The sequence below is a fragment of the Heptranchias perlo genome, chromosome 8, assembly GCF_035084215.1.
Source record: "Heptranchias perlo isolate sHepPer1 chromosome 8, sHepPer1.hap1, whole genome shotgun sequence".
In the NCBI taxonomy this organism is placed as follows: Eukaryota; Metazoa; Chordata; class Chondrichthyes; order Hexanchiformes; family Hexanchidae; genus Heptranchias; species Heptranchias perlo.
Window position 1 is genome coordinate 58,376,007 of NC_090332.1, and position 21,785 is coordinate 58,397,791.

The 21,785-nt window shown below is 46.5% G+C and overlaps 1 protein-coding gene across 3 annotated transcripts in view; it reads left to right on the plus strand.

Annotated features, from left to right (window-relative positions):
* tagapb (T cell activation RhoGTPase activating protein b) overlaps positions 1-21,785 on the plus strand; it is a 165,075-nt gene that overhangs the window by 83,869 nt on the left and 59,421 nt on the right. For all 3 annotated transcript variants that reach the window (XM_067989144.1, XM_067989145.1, XM_067989146.1), the window contains exon 2: positions 1,308-1,393. In XM_067989144.1, the coding sequence (XP_067845245.1) occupies positions 1,308-1,393 (86 nt within the window). The remainder of the gene's footprint in view (positions 1-1,307; positions 1,394-21,785) is intronic.

Consider the following 21,785-nt stretch of genomic DNA (forward strand, 5'->3'; position numbering starts at 1 on the left):
GATTTATTAGCGACTATTTTATATTTATGACCTCTAGTTTTGGACTCCTCCATAAGTCTCTATGGCTGCCCTATCAAACTCTATCATTATCTTAAAGACCTCTATCAGATCTCAGCCTTTTCTTTTCTAGAGAAAAGATTCCCAGCCTGTTCCACCTTTCCTGATACATATATCGTCTCAGTTCTGGTATCATCCTCGTGAATCTTTTTTGCACCCTCTCCAATGCCTCCATATCCTTTTTATAATATGAAGGCCAGATGACAATTTTAAATTGATAACTCCTCATCACTGACTATCCAGCCAGAGGAAATAATCTTTCCTTATTCATTCTATCAAAACCCTTCATAATTTGAAAAACCTCTTAAATCTCCTCTTAACCTTTATGCTGCAATGGAAATATTTCCAATGTCTCAAATCCCTCCCCATAACTATAGTTTTCCACCCCTGGTAGATCTATACTGGACATTGTCTATGGCTTTACTATCCTTTCTGAATGGGGCACCTAAAACTGCACCCAGTACTCTGTGATCTAACCACTGCCTTGGACAAATTTATCATTACTTACGAACATACGAATTAAGAGCAGGAGTCGGCCATTCGGCCCCTCGAGCCTGCTCTGTCATTTGATAAGATCATGACTGATCCGATTGTGACCTCAACCCTACTTTCCTGTCTACCTACTATAACCTTTGACTCCCTTGTTAATCAGGAATCTATCTAACTCAGCCTTAAAAATATTCAATGACCCTGCTCTCTGGGGAAGGGAGTTTCACAAACTCACGACCCTCTGAGAGAAAAAAATTCTCCTCATCTTCCTTGTTCTTGTGTGTTATGCCCCTACTTATAAACCCCAAAATGATATTGGCCTTTGTTAGGGTTTTCTTTACCTATATTTGCAGGATCTGGGATGTATTTGAACTCTTGGGTCTCCCTGTTCCTCCACACCCTTCAGCATCTTTCCATTCACTGTATACACCCATTTTTTGCCTCCCAAAATGCACCACCTCACTCTTCTTTGCATTAAATTGCACTTTTGTGTCATCAGCAAAATTTTGAAATAGTTCTTCCTATGTCTAAGTTCCAAACAACTATATATCAAGAACAAAAATGGACCCAGCACCGATTCATGGAGTATATCACTTCTAACCCTTCTGCAATCTGAGCAACATTCATTAACCCTAAACCTTTGCTTCTTTCCCACCAACCAACTTTCTATCCTCCATTTCCTCTTGTTCCTGAATTATTGTTACAAAAAGGATAGTGTTTAGTACACAGTATTTGAATGCTCTTTTGTTCTTTACCTGCAGCAGCTGAAGACTGTGAGCCAGAGGCGTCGTTCAGCTCCTTCCCTGATCATCAGCAGAGCACTCAGTATCTCAAGACCCTCCTCAAGGTACGTAACAATGAGGTCACCCTCTCATTGTGTTAACCAGCTCACCACTGAATTTTTTTGCAAGAGGACATTTATTAAAACTGAAATATATGTATATTTTTAGTAATATGGCCATTTTTTTGTAATGGTAAAATGTCCTGAGCCCTATTATCATTAATTCTGTCTGGGAAAAAAATGGAAATCCTTCAGGATGGGATTGCCTGAGAATGTCCGATGCAAAGTCAGCCTGTCGCTTTCAACATTAAGCCTTTTATATTTCTGGAGAAACTGTCAGGTTATGAGGGGAGGAGGTGTCAAATGCACCTTTATCACCTCCTCCTCTTCCTGCTTTTGCTCCTCCCATAATCAATCTTTCTCCTTTTCCGTCCTTCCTTATGCAAATAGTCCACCCACTACATAATGAAATATTCCATATTTACAATCATGTTGGGTGAGAACCAGACCAGAGAGCTGTGTGCAACTGAGGCTCCAGGCCTTGTCCATTGGTTGGGATGGGGGGGTTCTTCCTTACACACAAATGACATTTCCAGGCCCAGCCCTTTGTACAATGCAGTAGGAGGGATACTCTCTTTCCATTACTATCTCAACAGAGGTGGGACAGCTTAGGGTCTAACTCAGCTAGGTAAGCAGGTAGGAGTGAGAGAGGAGAGATTAGTAGCCCTGAGGATGGATCAGGGCCTTAGTAGCACTAGGGGATGGTCCTGGACTTTAGTAGCACTGGGGGTGGTCCTGGGCTTTAGTCGCACTGGATGGGGGGTGGTCCTGGGCTTTAGTCGCACTGGGTGGGGAGTGGTCCTGGGCTTCAGTAGCCCTGGGTGGGGGGTGGTCCTGTGCTTTAGTAGCACTGGGTGGGGGGTGGTCCTGGGCTTTAGTAGCTCTGGGTGGGGGGTGGTCCTGGGCTTTAGTAGCCCTGGGTGGGGGTGGTCCTGGGCTTTAGTAGCCCTGGGGGGGTCCTGGGCTTTATTAGCCCTGGGGGGGGGTGGTCCTGGGCTATAGTCGCACTGGGTGGGGAGGTGGTCCTGGGCTTCAGTAGCCCTGGGTGGGGGTGGTCCTGGGCTTTAGTAGCACTGGGGTTGGTCCTGGGCTTTAGTCGCACTGGGGGTGGTCCTGGGCTTTAGTAGCCCTGGGTGGGGGGTGGTCCTGGGCTTTAGTAGCACTGGGGGTGGTCCTAGGCTTTAGTTGCACTGGATGGGGGGTGGTCCTGGACTTTAGTCGCACTGGGTTGGGGAGTGATCCTGGGCTTTAGTAGCACTGGGGATGGTCCTGGGCTTTAGTAGACCTGGGTGGGGGGTGGTCCTGGGCTTTAGTAGCACTGGGGGTGGTCCTAGGCTTTAGTTGCACTGGGGATGGTCCTGGGCTTTAGTAGCCCTGGATGGGGGGTGGTCCTGGACTTTAGTCGCACTGGGTGGGGGAGTGATCCTGGGCTTTATTCGCACTGGGTGGGGAGGTGGTCCTGGGTTTTAGTAGCACTGGGGGTGGTCCTGGGCTTTAGTAGCCCTGGGTGGGGGTGGTCCTGGGCTTTAGTAGCCCTGGGTGGGGGTGGACCTGGGCTTTAGTAGCCCTGGGTGGGAGTGGTCCTGGGCTTTATTAGCACTGGGTGGGGGTGGTCCTGGGCTTTAGTAGCACTGGGGGTGGACCTGGGCTTTAGTAGCACTGGGTGGGGGTGGACCTGGGCTTTAGTAGCACCGGGTGGGGGTGGTCCTGGGCTTTAGTAGCACTGGGGGTGGTCCTGGGCTTTAGTAGCCCTGGGTGGGGGTGGTCCTGGGCTTTAGTAGCACTGGGTGGGGGTGGTCCTGGGCTTTAGTAGCACTGGGGATGGTCCTGGGCTTTAGTAGCCCTGGCTGGGGGTGGTCCTGGGCTTTAGTCGCACTGGGGGTGGTCCTGGGCTTTAGTAGCCCTGGGTGGGGGTGGTCCTGGGCTTTAGTAGCCCTGGGTGGGAGTGGTCCTGGGCTTTATTAGCACTGGGTGGGGGTGGTCCTGGGCTTTAGTAGCACTGGGTGGGGGTGTACCTGGGCTTTAGTAGCACCGGGTGGGGGTGGTCCTGGGCTTTAGTAGCACTGGGGTGGTCCTGGGCTTTAGTAGCCCTGGGTGGGGGTGGTCCTGGGCTTTAGTAGCACTGGGTGGGGGTGGTCCTGGGCTTTAGTAGCACTGGGGATGGTCCTGGGCTTTAGTAGCCCTGGCTGGGGGTGGTCCTGGGCTTTAGTAGCACTGGGGGTGGTCCTGGGCTTTAGTAGCCCTGGGTGGGGGGGTGGCCCTGGGCTTTATTAGCCCTGGGTGGGGGGGTGGTCCTGGGCTTTAGTAGCACTGGGGGTGGTCCTGGGCTTTAGTAGCACAGGGGGTGGCCCTGGGCTTTATTTGCCCTGGGTGGGGGTGGCCCTGGGCTTTATTAGCCCTGGGTGGGAGTGGTCCTGGTCTTTAGTAACACTGGGGGTGGTCCTGGTCTTTAGTAGCACTGGGAGTAGTCCTGGGCTTTAGTAACACTGGGGGTGGTCCTGGGCTTTAGTAGCACTGGGGGTGGTCCTGGGCTTTAGTAGCCCTGGGTGGGGGGTGTTCCTGGGCTTTAGTAGCACTGGGGATGGTCCTGGTCTTTAGTAACACTGGGGTGGTCCTGGTCTTTAGTAACACTGGGGGTGGTCCTGGGCTTTATTAGCCCTGGGTGGGGGGTGGTCATGGGCTTTAGTAGCACTGGGGGTGGTCCTGGGCTTTAGTAGCACTGGGTGGGGAGTGGTCCTGGGCTTTATTAGCCCTGGGTAGGGGGGGTGGTCTTGGGCTTTAGTAGCCCTGGGTGGGGGGTGGTCCTGGGCTTTAGTAGCACTGGGGGTGGTCCTAGGCTTTAGTTGCACTGGATGGGGGGTGGTCCTGGACTTTAGTCGCACTGGGTTGGGGAGTGATCCTGGGCTTTAGTAGCACTGGGGATGGTCCTGGGCTTTATTAGCCCTAGGTGGGGGGTGGTCCTGGGCTTTATTAGCCCTGGGTGGGGGGTGGTCCTGGGCTTTATTAGCCCTGGGTGGGGGGTGGTCATGGGCTTTAGTAGCACTGGGGGTGGTCCTGGGCTTTAGTAGCACTGGGTGGGGAGTGGTCTTGGGCTTTATTAGCCCTGGGTAGGGGGGGTGGTCTTGGGCTTTAGTAGCCCTGGGTGGGGGGTGGTCCTGGGCTTTAGTAACACTGGGGGTGGTCCTGGGCTTTAGTAGCACTGGGGGTGGTCCTGGGCTTTATTAGCCCTAGGTGGGGGGTGGTCCTGGGCTTTATTAGCCCTGGGTGGGGGGTGGTCCTGGGCTTTATTAGCCCTGGGTGGGGGGTGGTCATGGGCTTTAGTAGCACTGGGGGTGGTCCTGGGCTTTAGTAGCACTGGGTGGGGAGTGGTCCTGGGCTTTATTAGCCCTGGGTAGGGGGGGTGGTCTTGGGCTTTAGTAGCCCTGGATGGGGGGTGGTCCTGGGCTTTAGTAACACTGGGGGTGGTCCTGGGCTTTAGTAGCACTGGGGGTGGTCCTGGGCTTTATTAGCCCTAGGTGGGGGGTGGTCCTGGGCTTTATTAGCCCTGGGTAGGGGGGGTGGTCTTGGGCTTTAGTAGCCCTGGGTGGGGGGTGGTCCTGGGCTTTAGTAACACTGGGGGTGGTCCTGGGCTTTAGTAGCACTGGGGGTGGTCCTGGGCTTTATCAGCCCTAGGTGGGGGGTGGTCCTGGGCTTTGGTAGCACTGGGGGTGGTCCTGGGCTTTAAAGAAGGCAAACGAGAGGCAGTCTTCTGGAGTGGTAACAGGACATAAATGGTATGGATCCAGAAACTACTTTAAACTAAACCATGACAGTAGAACAAGGGGAGAGAAAGTTTCAAAGTAGCAAAAGGTAAACGTAGGACCAATATCCAGAAATTGTTCTTCACACAAAAAGTGATCAACACACAGAACAGACGTCTGGGTTAGCGTAGAGGAGGCCAAAGCCCTGAAACAATTGGATGTGTAACGGAGGGACTGTTGGATCTTTGTGAAAGGGTGAGCTAAGGTAGTCTTAATGATCTTCCTCATCTGCACTCATCTTATGAAGCTGGAAGTGTTAGCTTTAATTTGTCTACTTGGGTGATGGGGGGAGGGAGAAGGAGGGGTGTCTTTAATCTAAGGACTAAGTGACTATGGAGAGTAGTCCCAATTCTAGCAATTAAACAATTTTATGGCCTTCCAACAGGAAGTATCTGCATGGCTACCTAGACTACTTGGGATATAGACCATGGATAGAGTGCATACCAGAATAACTTATGAGACATATTTCCATAAGTGGGCTGGGCTAATGACTCAGGAGTTATATTTAGCTCATGTTATATTTAAATCAAATGTCATACTGACATGCATTATTCTATTTAGAATTTTCATTTTTAGTCTGTTGACTTTTTTGTTTCTCTGTCACCAAATGTGGGGAATATATTACTGTATAGAGGGTGAGGCAAAAACACTGATCTACCCTGAGCACTCGGAGCCTCCCCCCGTAGCTGGGCACGATGCTGCAAGGCATCAAGCGTAGTTTGGAAGACAGAAATGGAACTGATGCTGTTCAGTCTACCTCAGGCTAGTCAATTGTGCCAATTGCACCTGTCCTAACCTAGCCATATGCCAACCCACCTGTTGCAGATAATCACAACAGAATGCAGCAATAACATTTGTCTGGAAATTAGGTTTAACTTTTCAATTTCAGGCCTATGAAAAGATGGTGGTAAGAAATTCTAAAATCATTCACCAGTATGGCCAATGGGAGCGAGAAGTGCAAAACAGCTTAAACTTTCAATTTTTTAAGGAAAGAAGGTTGGATTGGATAGGTTAGATTAGTCAAAGTAAAAGCTGGGTTCAAAAATAGGACAAAAATAGAACAAATAAGAGAATGTGAAGTGCGAGTGAAGAGAGAATGATGAGGCAAGCAGAATTAAACTTTTAAAAACATTTTTAAGTTGAATTGTCTTTTGAGTGTGAACTTTAGTTCTACAAGGTTGACAAAGTCACTCAGGTTAGATTAGCTTTACCATGGTAATAATAGTGGTTACTTCAAGCTGAAATGTGACAAAATTGTCCAGCTGAGAGAGACAGATATATCCCTCAACCGAGACCTTGCATGCCAGGGACAAATAGAAAACCACAGAAATGCACCTGCAATTTTCCGATGAGCCACCTGCTGTGGATGAGGCATCGTCAGTGCAGAGATCTTGGGAATACTTAACCCCCTCTCCCCCCACCCAGTGTCAGCATTTAAACATTAAGGCCCATGGACTTATTTTAACTCTGGGCCCTCTTTTCGGCAAGTGAGTTTTGGTGCCAGTACAAAACTTACCCAGTGCAGCAAAAAAGAGGCTTGAGGTATTTTAAATCCTGCCAGCCAACATCTCACCCACTTTGGGCGGACAGTCGACGGAAATTCGTGTGAGACTGCCTGTCGAGACCAGGTAAGTGGCAGGATTGGCTGCTGGGCCATCCTGCAGGGCTCCCGTGATCGAGGGGGAGGTTGTGAGATGGTGGAGGGACAGGCCTAAGCTTTCCTTGTGGGGTCCTGAGTATTCCTGCTCCTTGTGACCCCACAAGGAAACTAAGAAAAAGTTCAAACTTAATTTCCTCGCTGGGTTGGTCTGGTACAAGATTCACTACCGCTTCCCATTCAGGTCAACTAGTAAAAATTGTAGTCAGGTCCTTGCGACGTCATCAGGAGTCGACATTTATATGTTAAAAAGGACCTCGCCAGTTTCGGGCAGGTGCCCATGCGGCCGCCTGCTGGGGTGAGCAGGTGAAAATTGAGGCAGGTCAGCTCCCAGAGATTCCACAGTGTGAATGTAACCTGGGCGATTTTAACTGCCCACCCGTCCAGTTTCCACCAGGCAGATAGGGTTACAATTGCCTCCCCACCCAAGTTTTACTTTGATATTTAAACATGACATTTTACTTGTGGTCAGGTATAATGATGGCAGCTGCAGAATAAACTACTCAGAATTCGCTCCCACAGTTTGATGATGTCAGAGCTGCTGCAGTGAGTTAATGCCATACATTTCCTGCCAGCCAGCTATTGTTTGATATTTATCGCACATCTATAATTTAGGGAAATTAGGCGTGCACTGTATTCGGCTCCTGCCTATATGATGTCAACTACTGTACCAGGCGGGATAAATTCACTCAGCGCAAGTATCTCTGGCTGTTTACTGCACCTGCTTTCACCCAGTGCATTTCCCCCACTACAACACCTTCCTGTCTCCACTCCCACTCTGCACATATGTCAGCTCTGCAAGTGGGCGTGCTTCCAAACTGCAGAGGGGATTTTTTTCTCTTCAAATTTTCCCTTTGTGGATTTATATGTAAAGTGGCTATATAATTACAGTGATGGCTCGAGGCTATGCTGACAGTTGTTTTTATGTAGAGTGAACTCCCAAACATGATAAGTGTGCAATGGACACTCTAATGAACTGTTTGCAATACAAGGAGATGAGGTAGGCTACAACTCCAAGTGGAGATGTTGTTTGATAATATGAAGAAAGGGATTTAATAGATTATTTATAAATAATCCATAGACTTTAATATAAGGTTCTAAATTATTTTTTCATTTAAATGAAAAGAATATAACAGTAATGCTAAGGTTTCTACTTTCTCAACCAATCATGCATTAAAGATTTTGCAGTAATATCCAGGGATAATCTGTACAATTTGTTGTGTATCCTACTTTGAATTGCTATACAGGTTCTTACTGTTTAATGAGGCATGATTAGGGAATTGCCATTTCAATTAGCTGGAACACCAGGGCTGGTTCCCTGACCAGGGGCTCTCAGAGAATCCTCATTGGGAAATCATGGACCCAGGGTCCTTGAGTTTCTGTCCTTTCAAATTAACAGATGGAAACTCACAGGCTTACAGTTCCTTGACTTTCTGAGAGTCCCCAATTGGACACCTGGATTTGAATCCAGACTGACTGCTGGGATGAAAGTCTCCTTTTCCTGCTCTCTAAGGCACCTAAGTGCAGTGAGTTTCAGGAGCCTCGATCCCAGTTGCTAGTGTGTTTGAACCCGCAACACAAAGCTCAAGTAAGCCACATAGGCTGGTTGGTGCAGCAAATAGAAATGCCACTCCTGTGCAGTAGGGCGTGTTCTCTTGAGGATGAGGTCTGTTTCTGAAGTATCATGAATTGTAACACTGACTTGTCCTTCAGACCAAAAATATCTTCCATGTTTAGCAGGAGATTGGGATCTAACACTTTGGAGATCCTGATCTTGTACCTATTGTAGAGCCTTTCTGATGCAGTCAAAAGTAGCTGCAAGATAGCATTGCATATGCATGCAGGGTCCAGGTGTTGGAGAGGAAGCATGAGCAGACATACGTTTTACAATGAGCCACTGGTTGTAAGTACAGTATCACTTACATCATTTGGGCAGCAACAGCAAAGGGCAAGTGGAAATATAGTGTTATCTTTGAAATGGTCGGCTTTCATTAAGAAAAACACGACTGATTTTTTTCAATGAGGAAGGGAGGGGGATTCATCTTAAGCCCCAAATTTGAGAAGGGAAATAGATGGTCAAGTCAGCAATCCATATCCCATCTGAGGCTTGTATGCTGGGTCAGAAAGAAACTTGAAGAGTGTAGTACATTCTAAAGATCCTCCATTCCTCCATGTGGTAGCTAGGCTAGCCTCCCCTCATCACCAAAACCAGTCTTAGTCACTATCCAGGCCATTCATAGGACTCCCCTCCAACTGTGGTTGCTGAGCGGAGATAGACATTCACTGCACAGTGTTGTTATTACTGACTGGATCTCTCCACTTGGAAACAAAGGCACCAGAAGGCCTCAGTGGTAGCACTCTCGCATGAGTCAGAAGGTTGTGGGTTCAAGACCTACTCCAGGATTTGAGTGTATAATCAGCTTCCATTTTAATACTGTACTGAGGGAGAGATGTACTATTGGACACGCCGTCCTTCAGAGGAGATGTTAAAACTGAGACCCCGTCTGCCCTCTCAGGTGGATGTAAATGATCCCATGACACTATCTGAAGAAGAACAGGGGAGTTCTCCCAATGCTCTGGCCAGCATTTATCCCTCAACCAACATCAGGAAAAAAAGATTATCCGGCCATTTATCTCATTGCTATTTGTGGGAACTTGCTATGCACAAATTGGCTGCTGTGTATTCCTTACATTACAACAGTGACTACACTTCATTGGCTGTGAAGCGCTTTGAGACATCCTGAGGATGTGTAAGTTGCTATACAAATGCAAATTCATTTTTTTATCACCAAACAATTCATCTGCGTTCCTTGTCTAGGAGGTTGAAAAACTAATCACGGCTTTGGTGCAAGGTACATAGGCACATAGGAACAGGAGTGGGCCATTCAGCCCCTCGAGCTCGTTCTGTCATTTGATAAGATCATGGCCGATCTGTGATCTAACTCCATATACCTGCCTTTGGCCCATATCCCTTAATACCTTTGGTTGCCAAAAAGTTATCTATCTCAGATTTAAAATTAGCAATTGAGCTAGCATCAATTGCCGTTTGCGGAAGAGAGTTCCAAACTTCTACCACCCTTTGTGTGTAGAAATGTTTTCTAATCTCACTTCTGAAAGTCTGGCTCTAATTTTTAGACTGTGCCCCCTACTCCTAAAATCCCCAACCAGCGGAAATAGTTTCTCTCTATCCACCCTATCTGTTCCCCTTAATATCTTATAAACTGCGATCAGATCACCCCTTAACCTTCGAAACTCTAGAGAATACAACCCCAATTTGTGTAATCTCTCCTCGTAACTTAACCCTTGAAATCCAGGTATCATTCTAGTAAATCTAGGCTGCACTCCCTCCAAGGCCAATATGTCCTTCCGAAGGTGCGGTGCCCAGAACTGCTCACAGTCTAAGGTGCGGTCTAACCAGGGTTTTGTATAGCTGCAGCATAACTTCTGCCCCCTTGTACTCCAGTCCTCTAGATATAAAGGCCAGTATTCCATTAGCCTTCTTGATTATTTTCTGCACCTGTTCATGACACTTCAATGATCTATGTACCTGAACCCCTAAGTCCCTTTGAACATCCACTGTTTTTAACTTTTTACTATTTAGAAAGTACCCTTTTTTGGTCCAAAGTGGATGACCTCACATTTGCCTACATTGAATTCCATTTGCCACAGTTTTGCCCATTCACCTAATCTATCAATATCGCTTTGTAATTTTATGTTTTCATCTACACTGCTTACAATGCCACCAATCTTTGTGTCATCGGCAAACTTAGATATGAGACTTTCTATGCTTTCATCTAAGTCGTTAATAAATATTGTGAATAATTGAGGCCCCAAGACAGATCCCTGCGGGACTCCACTAGTCACATCCTGCCAATGTGAGTACCTACCCATTATCCCGACTCTCTGTCGCCTTTCGCTCAGCCAACTTCCTAACCAAGTCTGTACTTTTCCCTCGATTCCATGGGCTTCTATCTTAGCTAATAGTCTCTTATGTGGGACTTTATCAAATGCCTTCTGGAAGTCCATATAAATAACATCCATTGACATTCCCCTGTCCACTACTTTAGTCACCTCTTCAAAAAATTCAATCAGGTTTGTCAGGCATGACCTACCTTTCACAAATGCATTAACTGAAAATTTTCGAGATGTTCAGTCACCCTATCCTTAATTATAGACTCCAGCATTTTCCCCACAACAGATGTTAGGCTAACTGGTCTATAATTCCCTGTTTTCCCTCTCTCTCCTTTCTTAAAAAGCGGAGTGACATGTGTAATTTTCCAATCTAGAGGGATAGATCCTGAATCTCGAGAACTTTGAAAGATTACAGTTAGGGCATCTGCAATGTGCTCACCTACTTCCTTTAAAACCCAGGGATGGAAACCATCTGGTCCTGGGGATTTGTTACTCTTTAGTGCTATTATTTTCTTCATTACTGTTGTTTTACTTATGTTAATTTTATTGAGTCCCTGTCCCCGATTCAATATTAGTTTTCTTGGGATTTCCGGCATGCTATCCTCTTTTTCTGCTGTAAATACTGACACAAAGTAATTATTCAACATGTCCGCCATTTCCCCATTGTCAATGAAAATATCCCCACTTTCAGTTTTTAAGGGGCCAACACTGCTCCTGACCACCCTCTTTTTCCTAATAGAACTATAAAAGTTCTTCATATTGGTTTTGATATCCCTTGCAAGTTTCTTTTCATACTCTTTTTTTGTAGCCCTTACTATCTGTTTTGTGACCCTTTGTTGATCTTTGTAGCTTTCCCATTCGCCAGGATCTGTGCCATTTCTTGCCTTTTTGTATGCCCTTTCCTTATGTCTTATACTGTCCCTTACCTCTTTAGTTGTCCATGGCTGTTTTTTTGGCAAGTGGAGTTCTTCCCCCCAGGGGTATAAACCGATTCTGTATCATGTTAAATGTTTCTTTATACATTTCCCACTGATCATCAGTCATTTTACCCATTAACAGATTTGCCCAGTTTACTGTGGACAGTCTCTGACTCATCCCATTGAAGTCGGTGTTACCCAAGCCTAGAATCTTAGCAGCTGATTCACTTTTTTCCCTTTCAAACACTACCTCGAACTCGATCATGTTATGATCGCTATTAGATAGATGTTCACGCACAGTTATGCAGTTAACTAAATCTGGTTCATTACTCATTACTAAATCTAGTATGGCTTGCCCCATTGTTGCCTCTAGGACAGACTGCTGTAGGAAACTATCCCGGACACAGTCAAGAATTCACTACCTTTCTGACAGTTGCTAGTCTGCTTTTCCCAATCTATGTGAAGGTTAAAGTCTCCCACTAAGACCACTATGCCTTTGTTACACACTTGTCTAATCTCTGCATTTATACAATCTAGCACTTCAAAGCTGCTGCCAGGGGTCCTATACACAACTCCCACTATAGTCTTAGATCCTTTCCTATTTCTCAATTCAACCCATAAGGTCTCTGTTTACTGCTTACCTCTCGTTATATCCTCCTTTATCATTGAAGTGATTTCATCTCTAATCACTAAGGCTACTCCTCCCCCTCTTCCATTTTCCCTATCTCTCCTGTAGATCTTATAACCTGGTATATTTAGTTCCCAATCCTCACCATCCTGCAGCCATGTCTCAGTAATAGCTATCATGTCATACCCTCCAATTTGAATTTGTGCCTGTAGTTCATTTAATTTATTCCTTATACTCTGTGCATTTGTATATAGAACTCTTAGTTGGGCCACACATCTTAGCCTGACCTTCAGCTTTGATGCTGGGTTAATCGCCTTACGCCTTCTAGTTTTCACTTGATCTGTAGTGCCTAAAGTGCACTCTCTTTCTGCTACTCTACGCTTTTCCCTTTCACTTGTTCTTGAACAACTATTTGTATTATAAATTTCCCCTGGGTCCTCCCTTCTCTTGCTACTTTCAACTTTACTCTCTTCTGACTCCCCGTTCAGGTTCCCATCCCCCTGCCACTCTAGTTTAAACCCTCCCCAACAGCAGTAGCAACCCCCCCCGCGAGGATATTAGCCCCGGATCTGTTGAGGTGCAACCCGTCCGGCTTGTACAGGTCCCACCTGCTCCAGAATCGTTCCCAATTCCTCAGGAATCTAAATCCCTCCCTCCTGCACCAACCCTCCAGCCACGCAGTCATCTGATCTATTCTCCTATTCCTATACTCACTAGCACGTGGCACTGGGAGTAATCCTGAGATCACTACCCTTGAGGTCCTGCTTTTTAACTTATTTCCTAACTCCTTCTATTCTGCTTGCAGGACCTCATCCCTCTTTTTACCTATATCGTTGGTACCGATATGTACCACGACCTCTGGCTGTTCACCCTTCCCCTTCGGAATGTCCTGCAGCCGCTCAGTGACATCCATGACCCTGGCACCAGGGAGGCAACAACATACCATCCTGGAATCACGTTTGCGGCTGCAGAACCCGCTGTCTGCTTCCCTAACTATAGAATCCCCTATCACAATTGCTCTCTTGACCTTTCTCCTCCCCCCCCCCTGTACAGCTGATCCACCCATGGTGCTCTGGTCTTGGCTTTGGCTGCACTCCCCAGAGGAACCCAGGTGAAGCTGCCTGACTTGCAACTGAAAATCTCAGCCCTAGTACTGCTTACTATTATGTGGAGCATAGCAGACTTTCTTAAAACTATTTCAAGATGTTAGGGTGGATTTTCCTCTTTGATTTCTTTGAGGACCTTTGATTTCCCAGGCACAGTAATGAGGAAAAGGGGGAGGAGATTAGTTATGTCAGCTCTCCGCCCCCACTATGCTCCACAAGAATGTACTGGGGTTTCCCAAATTGACTGTCACTGAACCTGTGCCTGCAGTCTTTGGAGATCCAACATTGGCATTTTAACGAGGTGGGAGGGAACATTCCAGACATCCTGTCTCACTTTTCTCTTTATGGGAGTATTCATAGAATCATACAATCATAGAACGGTTACAGCACAGAAGGAGGTCATTCGGCCCATCGAGCCTGTGCTGGCTTTTTGTAAGAGCAATCCAGTTAGTCCCATTCCCCCGCTCTTTCCCCGTGGTCCTTGCATGCTCCAAAGCAGGCATGCCTGCAGAAACCTGGCAGAAGGGTTTGTACTGGGCCAACTGTGGATCGAAAAGTCTGCAGGGGTCCTGGGGCATCCTCAAGAACAAAGAAGAGCAGGAATGGTGTCATCCTTGAAAGAGGACAGCAGGTTCTTCTTCCATGGCACCACTGCCACTCTCCCAGGGCGGCACCTCAGCAATCCTGGTAATCAGCTGGAAAACAGATTGCTGGAGTGCTGTGATGTCCTGGAAGCCCCGTTCCAGAGTGGTCCCCAGACCCACAGTAGCAGCAGTCTGAGCTTCCAAGGCAACAGTCTGAGCTCCAAATGCAGCAGTCAGACCTTAAATGGCAGCTGTTTGTGCTGCAATGGATGCTGTGATATCAGTCATCAGACACTGCATCATGGTCGGTTCCACAGGTGCGCTGATGGAGGTGACCACCCGTTCCATGTTGGAAAGGATGGGCTCCAAGCTCTGCACAAAGCCCTGTGCTAAGTTGGAGCTGGACTCCTCCATGTCCCTTGACATTGTGCGCAGGCTTTCTGGCAGGCTTTCCAGTCCACCAAGAATTTAGTTGTGTACGCCCATCAGCCGTCTACTGTAGCCTGGCCCATCGAAGTCCTCACCTGACTCCTCTGCAGCAGAACTACTGTGTGACCTTGCCCTTTGGTGAGCTGGTATCTGCGGTGTACATTCCCCCCATCCCGGCTACTGCGCACTTGTGCTTGGTGTCTCGCCACGTGCAGATCTCTCCTCTAACCTAGCCTCTAAAGGACGTGCAGTGTCAGTACCTGAGCTGGTGGCAGCAGGTGTAAGATCGAATGACAGTGTGTCTGCATCATCACTGTCATCGTCCTCTGCCTCCTTTGTCTGTGCCGGTTGCAGTTCTGGGTTATCTGAAATGACAAAGAGAGACGGGTTGAGTTGTGGTGAGGGGAGGGGAGAAAGTAAGACGTGCGTGCTCACACCATCTGCAGCACGGGAATCAGAAAAGATGTGGGATGAGGGAGAAGTTGGAAGCGAGAGGAAGGATTCAGTATGCAGAGACCCTCATCATCGATACCTCCAGAACTGCCAGTGGCCATGGCCGCAGCGACGGCCCGTCTAATGATAGACAGCACCATGTCTCCTCCATGGGGGTGAGGACGTGTAGGCATGTCTGTCCTCTGTCCATTCTTTCTTGCTGCCTAGTGCTGTGCACCACCTTCTCCTGCAAGAACGAGGGAAGTGAGTCAGATGTTTGGGTGATGTGATTATCATGGTTGCATAGCTGCCAGTGTGTGTGACCTGTGAGTTGTGGGTGTGCAGTTTGCAAGTGTGGTAGTGTGAGAGCGAGATGAAGCATCTGATTTGAAGAGTTGCATACTGATGGAAAGAGTTTGTTGGTTGGTGGGTGATGGGGGTGTAGTGAAGGGAGCAGTGGATGAGACTAGTGGTGCAGTTGGTAGGAGATGTCACGTGACAGTTGAACACACTCACCTTGACCACTCATGTCAAATCATTGAACTTCTTCCTGCACTGCATCCATGTGCGTGATGCAACGCTCCTGGCATTTATCTCTTGCATGACTTCCTCCTACTGTCTCTTCAGCAAATATCTGGAGGGCCTCTTGCCCCCCTGAGGAAAAAGGATGCCCCTCCGTCTGTCGACCTCTTCCACCAACGCCTCAAGTGCACCGTCCGAGAACCTTGTTGCACACTCTCTCGCAGGCACGGCTATTCCTCACAATCCTGCAGCACAGAGTTAGTTGCCAAACAATGTCCAGCTCTTCCTGCAGCCACAGTGTACCTCCACCTTAAGAGGTGCAGGCTGCCTTTAAATAGTGCTAGCCACTCCTGATATTGGGGCCCTCTGTTGATGCGTGCAGTCAATCAACAGCGCAGGTAGTGGTGGCTGCACGCAGCAATCATTTAAATCATCAGGCAGCACGAATGTTACGTGCTGCCTGCATCGCAACCACTGGGCGCGGTTTAATTGCGCATCGTGATCCCATCGCCTGTTTTTGTGGGTTAACCAATTTAACCCCCTATATGTTTCATTGCTTGGAGTCAATATTTCGTATCCCACTAGATTACTTTAATACCCATAGAGTGCGGTACTTCTATGACTACATTTAGTTGATTGTAAAAAGATTGATTAAACTTACAATTGCAGCGCATTACTCCTTTCTATACATTGATGTCTTACTGTTTGTTTCCCACTAAGCTATCTTGAGCTATTCCTGCAGGTAAAAGCTACATAAAGTACCACTTCAAACAAATATACATAGAGGACTTGGTTACCACGTTTACTGACTTGGGTGACCTAAAACAAGAAATTCAAGCTTCTGTTTGGTTCATTTATATATATCAAACTTTTTATTAACATTTTATATCCCTTCATTGATGTCCTATCCCAAAATCTTTGATCAGTTTTACACACGAAGCATAGGATTCCTAAGAGCTCATTAACACTACTACTGTAGAATCGCTGTAAATGGTTTTGCTTTGCCCAGGAGCTGCAGTTATAGTGTAAATGAATCAGGAGTCCACGAAAAATACTAACCCAATCAATGGTCTGCTTTTGCTTTGTTGGAGTTGGGCAGATGTCAGATGACTGTGATTCAGAGTGAGATCCTTGGAGTTTCCCTTTCCTTTAGAGTTAGATCTGACCTTAACACCCAATTGACACTACACAAGTTGGTGCAAAAGTTGAAATGACTTTGCACTGATGCTACACCTTTGTAAACGCACCCTTATTCTGTTGTAAGCAAGTTGACATAATTACCATTTAAGCTATTTGTCAGTTTGGCTCTGAGGCTCGCTTGCCTCTGATTCAGAAGGTTTTGGGTTCAACGGCTTGAGCATGTAATCTAGGCTGAAGCTTCAGTGCAGTACTGAGGGCATCAGATGTGCTGTGCTTCAGATGGGACTTTAACCAGGGCCGGTCTTGCTGTTTCAATGGTTCAAGTGGATGTTAAAGGTGTCCTATGATTTATGATTTAGTAATTACTATGATTATTGACTAAATCTGGCTTTGCTATTGTGCAAGGTTTTTCCCATTCATGACCTACCAATCAGAACAAACATAACCCAAATTAACCTGTAATTCAGCTCCAAATAGCCACCATAAATAGCATGACTTGGCAAAATCTGACTTTTCAGAAATCTGTTTTGGTGAGTTTCAAGAAGCATTTGGGGGGTGGAAGCAAAGACTGTAGTGAGCAAAGAACACAGTCAGCACCAGAGCATAAGCAGGTATAATCCTCCCCACCACCACTACTGTCACAGTCAACACCAGAGCATAAGCGGGTATAATCCTCCCCACCACCACTACTGTCACAGTCAACACCAGAGCATGAGCGGGTATAATCCTCCCCACCACCACTACTGTCACAGTCAACACCAGAGCATGAGCGGGTATAATCCTCCCCACCACCACTACTGTCACAGTCAACACCAGAGCATGAGCGGGTATAATCCTCCCCACCACCACTACTGTCACATTGGTAGTACCACAGTCATCAATAGTGTTTCTGTAGTGATGAGAGAATTTGTTTTGGAGTAGCAATTTCAAAGAAAAAATTGGAATTGTAGTCATTTAATTTATGCAATCAGTCAACAAACTGAACCAATCAGCCACAAAAAACAAACCTTTCATGTAAATGAAGGTATTGGTGAATACTTAATTCTATAATCTATATTTAACCTGTCATTGACCACCTGTAAAATCAAGTTGAATTGCTTTGATGCTTCTTTTCTCAATGCAGCAGGATTTAGGATAGAGATTAAGGCCATGGCAGTGTGAATGTGACCTTTAAACTGTGCCAGTGGTTAGACTTTGGGTTTTAGTAAACTATCAGATGCCAAATTGTACAATTTAAGAGTAATATAAGGATTAACCATCTCAAAGGTGTGAATGCAAGTTGTAAAGTTGTGCTAGGAACTCTGTTGTGTCCATATATCATCTCCTTCAAAAGGTTGGTAGGGTTAATGGTGAACATTCCACTTTGAGTTCTGCCTATAAACCTCCCATAGTGTGGCGAGCTGGATTTTGGAGGTTCTTAAACCTGCATTGTCCAGCTAGGGTTTCCCTAGCAGGTCCTAGCTGGATGAGCAGTGGGAAGCTTATGAATAGTTTACACTGATGGGTGGCATGGTTTTAGCTGGTCAAACCCTTGGGAGTCCCTGAGCCTTGGCTGTTACCATCCCACATCTGAGTTGTGCGGATCTGTTAACATAGCAGTAAGGCCCTGATGACATCACTGGAGACTGATCTGCGTAGCCCTAATGCAGGACCTGTGTAAATAGGTTTGTCTCTATGGAGAGAGTGTGCACTCTGTATTGGGCATACAATCTCTAACTGTGTAGGCTTCTTAGTAGCTTGGATTGTAAACTCAGGGGATAAAATTCAACTTTGGCGGGGCGCGAAAGAGGCAGTAGCGAATTGGTTGCCCGTTATACACCTTGCCTGACTTTACCGGAAAGGAAAATTGAGCGGGGTGTGTAACAGGAAGCCAAACTGCTACTGCCCATTTTGCACCCCCGCTGAAGTTGAATTTCGCCCCCTTAAGCATGGTGCTGGGTTTCTGCATGGACGACAAAAAAAGTGAAGTTGTTAAGCAGGATTTTAAGCCCCCATTGTCTAGACTGAGTGGGTTGTTGCATTTGCCATTTGCACCTTCCATTTTGCAGAAATTAACAGGTCGATCTGCATGTCCTTTGTCGACATGCAGATCGGCCTCCAGTGACATCATCAGGGCCTTACTGCTTTGTTAACCATGGCCCTGAGCAGGGAAGCCAGTTGAGGCCAAGAGAGATTTTTCAATATTTTTTATAACTTTCCTTGTGGGACCAGGAAGAACAGGAAAGCCTCCAAGCTCCACAAGGAAAGTTTAGGCCTCCCATGCCCCAGGCACGCCCCTCCTCGATCATGGGAGCCTTCCCGAAACCATTCCTTTGGTCGCTGGCAGTGGCCTTCTGGCACCCGACATTCCGCTCCTGCCCATTGGCCAGCTGCCACTTCCTGTCAGTTTCAGGTGGGAAGCTAACCAGGGGCATGCAGATGAGGCCCAGGGGTTAAAATCATCCCGATCTCACGCTGCCGAGGTTAGGACGGTTTGCCACCCACCTTGGGCCCTAACCTGCCTGATTCCAGTGCTGAGTTAAAATAGGGGCTTGAGTTTTTTTCCCTTCTGAATGAACAGTGTTCATCTTCTGCCTAAATGAGGCTATTTAGTTAATAATCTGCTCACGTCTGTCTATGTGGTATTACTACTTCCTTTTAAGAGTGAAACTAATTGTCACTCTGTGTGCAGCTGAGCTTTCAAATAACCCCCTATTCCTTTGCAGGTCCCAGCCCTAATAGAAATGCCTTGGCAAAGAACTCTCAAAGTCAGTCAGAGTCCACTTCTAGTCCGCTTGTCAAAGTAAATCTGAGAGTCAAGCAAGTTTGAAAATCCCTAGTTTGAAGCTAGTTTCATTGAATCACTCCTGCCCTCCACCCTATCACAGACCTTCTCTTTTGTTCTTTCCTCCCTTCCCCTTCCCCTCCTCCCCCCTTTCCCCTGGCTCTGGACTTGCTTAAAAACTGTTAAATCTCTAACTTCTTCCAGTCCTGACGAAAGGTCATCGACCTGAAACGTTAACTCTGTTTCTTTCTCCCCAGATGCTGCCTGACTTGCTGAGTATTTCCAGCATTTTCTGTTTTTATTTGAAATCCCGATTGTGAACAGGGTACTGGTCACAGTATAAAAAAGTAGCATTCACACTATCATAGGAAACAGGATGTTAACATCTAGGGCATTATTTGAGGGCAGCTTATCTCTTGATACTTTTTGGTTAGCTTAAAGTTGCTTGATACAGCCGATTTGTCAGATGCTATTATACTTAGAGTGCAACAAAAAAGAGTAAAAGATTGGTATTGATTTGGTTTGAGGATACTGTGACAATTTCTTCCATAAAACTGCTCCTGTTGCACTAAAATCATCTGTGTGTTTTCAGACTTCGTCATGCCACAATGTAGTACGAAAACAATACCAAATAATCGGGAAATGCAATAGAGAAAGGCAATCAATAATACAATGATATTGAATTAATTCATTTGGAGATATGAGGAGCAAGCAGGAGAGTGAGATTAGACATGGAGAAAACCACAAGTGCAGACTTGATGGGCTGAATGTGTTGAGACAGGACATGAGGGAAAAAAGTAGCAGCAGATTAGTGGTCTTGTCTCATGAGAGCCACATTTTGATTGTATATTCTTCACTTTCTATCTGCACCCTCAGGGTTTGGACCAGCACATTTTTCAATTTTTATTGCTAATACTAACTTAATAAAATTAAAATCTCCATAGCCCCAATTTTAACAGAGTGGGAATCAGGCGGGCAGTGGGCAGGACGAGCGGGAAGCCCCCACGATGTAGCCAGTGTGAAGCCTGGGCAATTTTAACTCCTGGGTCTCATTTTAATATTATTGACAGGCAGCCCGCCCAATTGCATCAGTAAACAGGCAGCCCGCCCATTTTCTCCACTCAATTTCCAGCAGACCTCCCAAGGCGTATTTAAAGCAGGAATGTACTTCTTAAAGTGAGTTTGTATTCCCGGGTGGGCAATCACCCCTCCCAATTTTAACTTCCGGCGGGAGTTGTGCGGGCGGAAGAAGATGGGAAAGCATCCGGTCCTCCGCAGTGTGAGGCCCAGGGGATTTTTACTGCCTACCACCTGAACCCAGTGGGAAGCGCTAAATGGCCAGTAGGCGGGAGCGGGACTTTGGGCAGCAGGAGGACCCGATGGAATGGTCGCAGGCAATCAGATGAGTGGTAAAATGGTAAAGAGTGGAGGTGGGGATCGTAAGCCATCACGGTTGGGGAAGGCCCAAGGTTTCCTTATGGGGGCCGGTGGAGCACTCCTGCTTGTCCTGGCCCACAAAAAAACAGGAAAATATCAAAAATATTCTTAATTTTCTGGGCCTTGTCTGGCACCGGTCAGGTTGTTGCCAGGTTTAACTGGTGGGTTCCACACTGGGTGGAACGATCCTTAGTTAAAATTCCATCAGGTTCTAATTGTGTCACAGTGTGCCGATTTTAATAACCTTTTGCCTTTTGTTTTTGGCTGTATAAAGATGTACATTTAAAGGCCTTTAATAATTATTCAAATCTTTCTTTTTCCAATTATACCAGTGCTCTGGATTTTGTTCAGTACATGTTTTCATGCATCTTCTGTGGGACTGGCGATATCAACGAGGAGAGATTAATGTCTCCTGACATTATTGGATGAGTGAAGCCATGTTTTCTTATAGGAATATCACTGTTAACTGTCAAATGTTTCAGTATGTTGATTTCTCATTGATATCAAAACCTATTTTAGGACAGTGATAAGTCATAACTACTTTGATATTTATATTTTCCCTGTAGTTAGTTTCCTTGGCATTGGAAAGCTCTAAACATGATCAAGCTTATATAAATTTAAAAATACATATACAGAATGGAAGAAATGACTGTGATAAACACTTTCAGCCCACCACAGGAAGTGCCTGCAACAGGTATGTACAGCAAAAGGAGGAGGCTCCATGGTGATGCCCTCCTTTTTGACCTCCTGGTTATAGTTCACAGCACCAGAATCTATGCGTCGGTGGATACAAGCACAACCTGACGCTAATAGTGAAGGGACTCTCCTCTCCCCCACAAATAGAATTGACAAGCCTGTTATTGTAGTATGGTTGCTGGAGCTTTGGAAACAGTTAATAGGGTCTAAGTATAATGTGCTTCTCAATGCTTTGTTTACCAATTTGCTCCCTTTTCTAGCCTCCCCTCCTGAAGGTGTTGATTCAGGCTGGGGTCTGATTCCACAAGTGCCCCCAGCACTCTAGTTCCTCAGGCAAATGGCCATTCTTGACATGCCAGCCTTGGCAGTGAGTG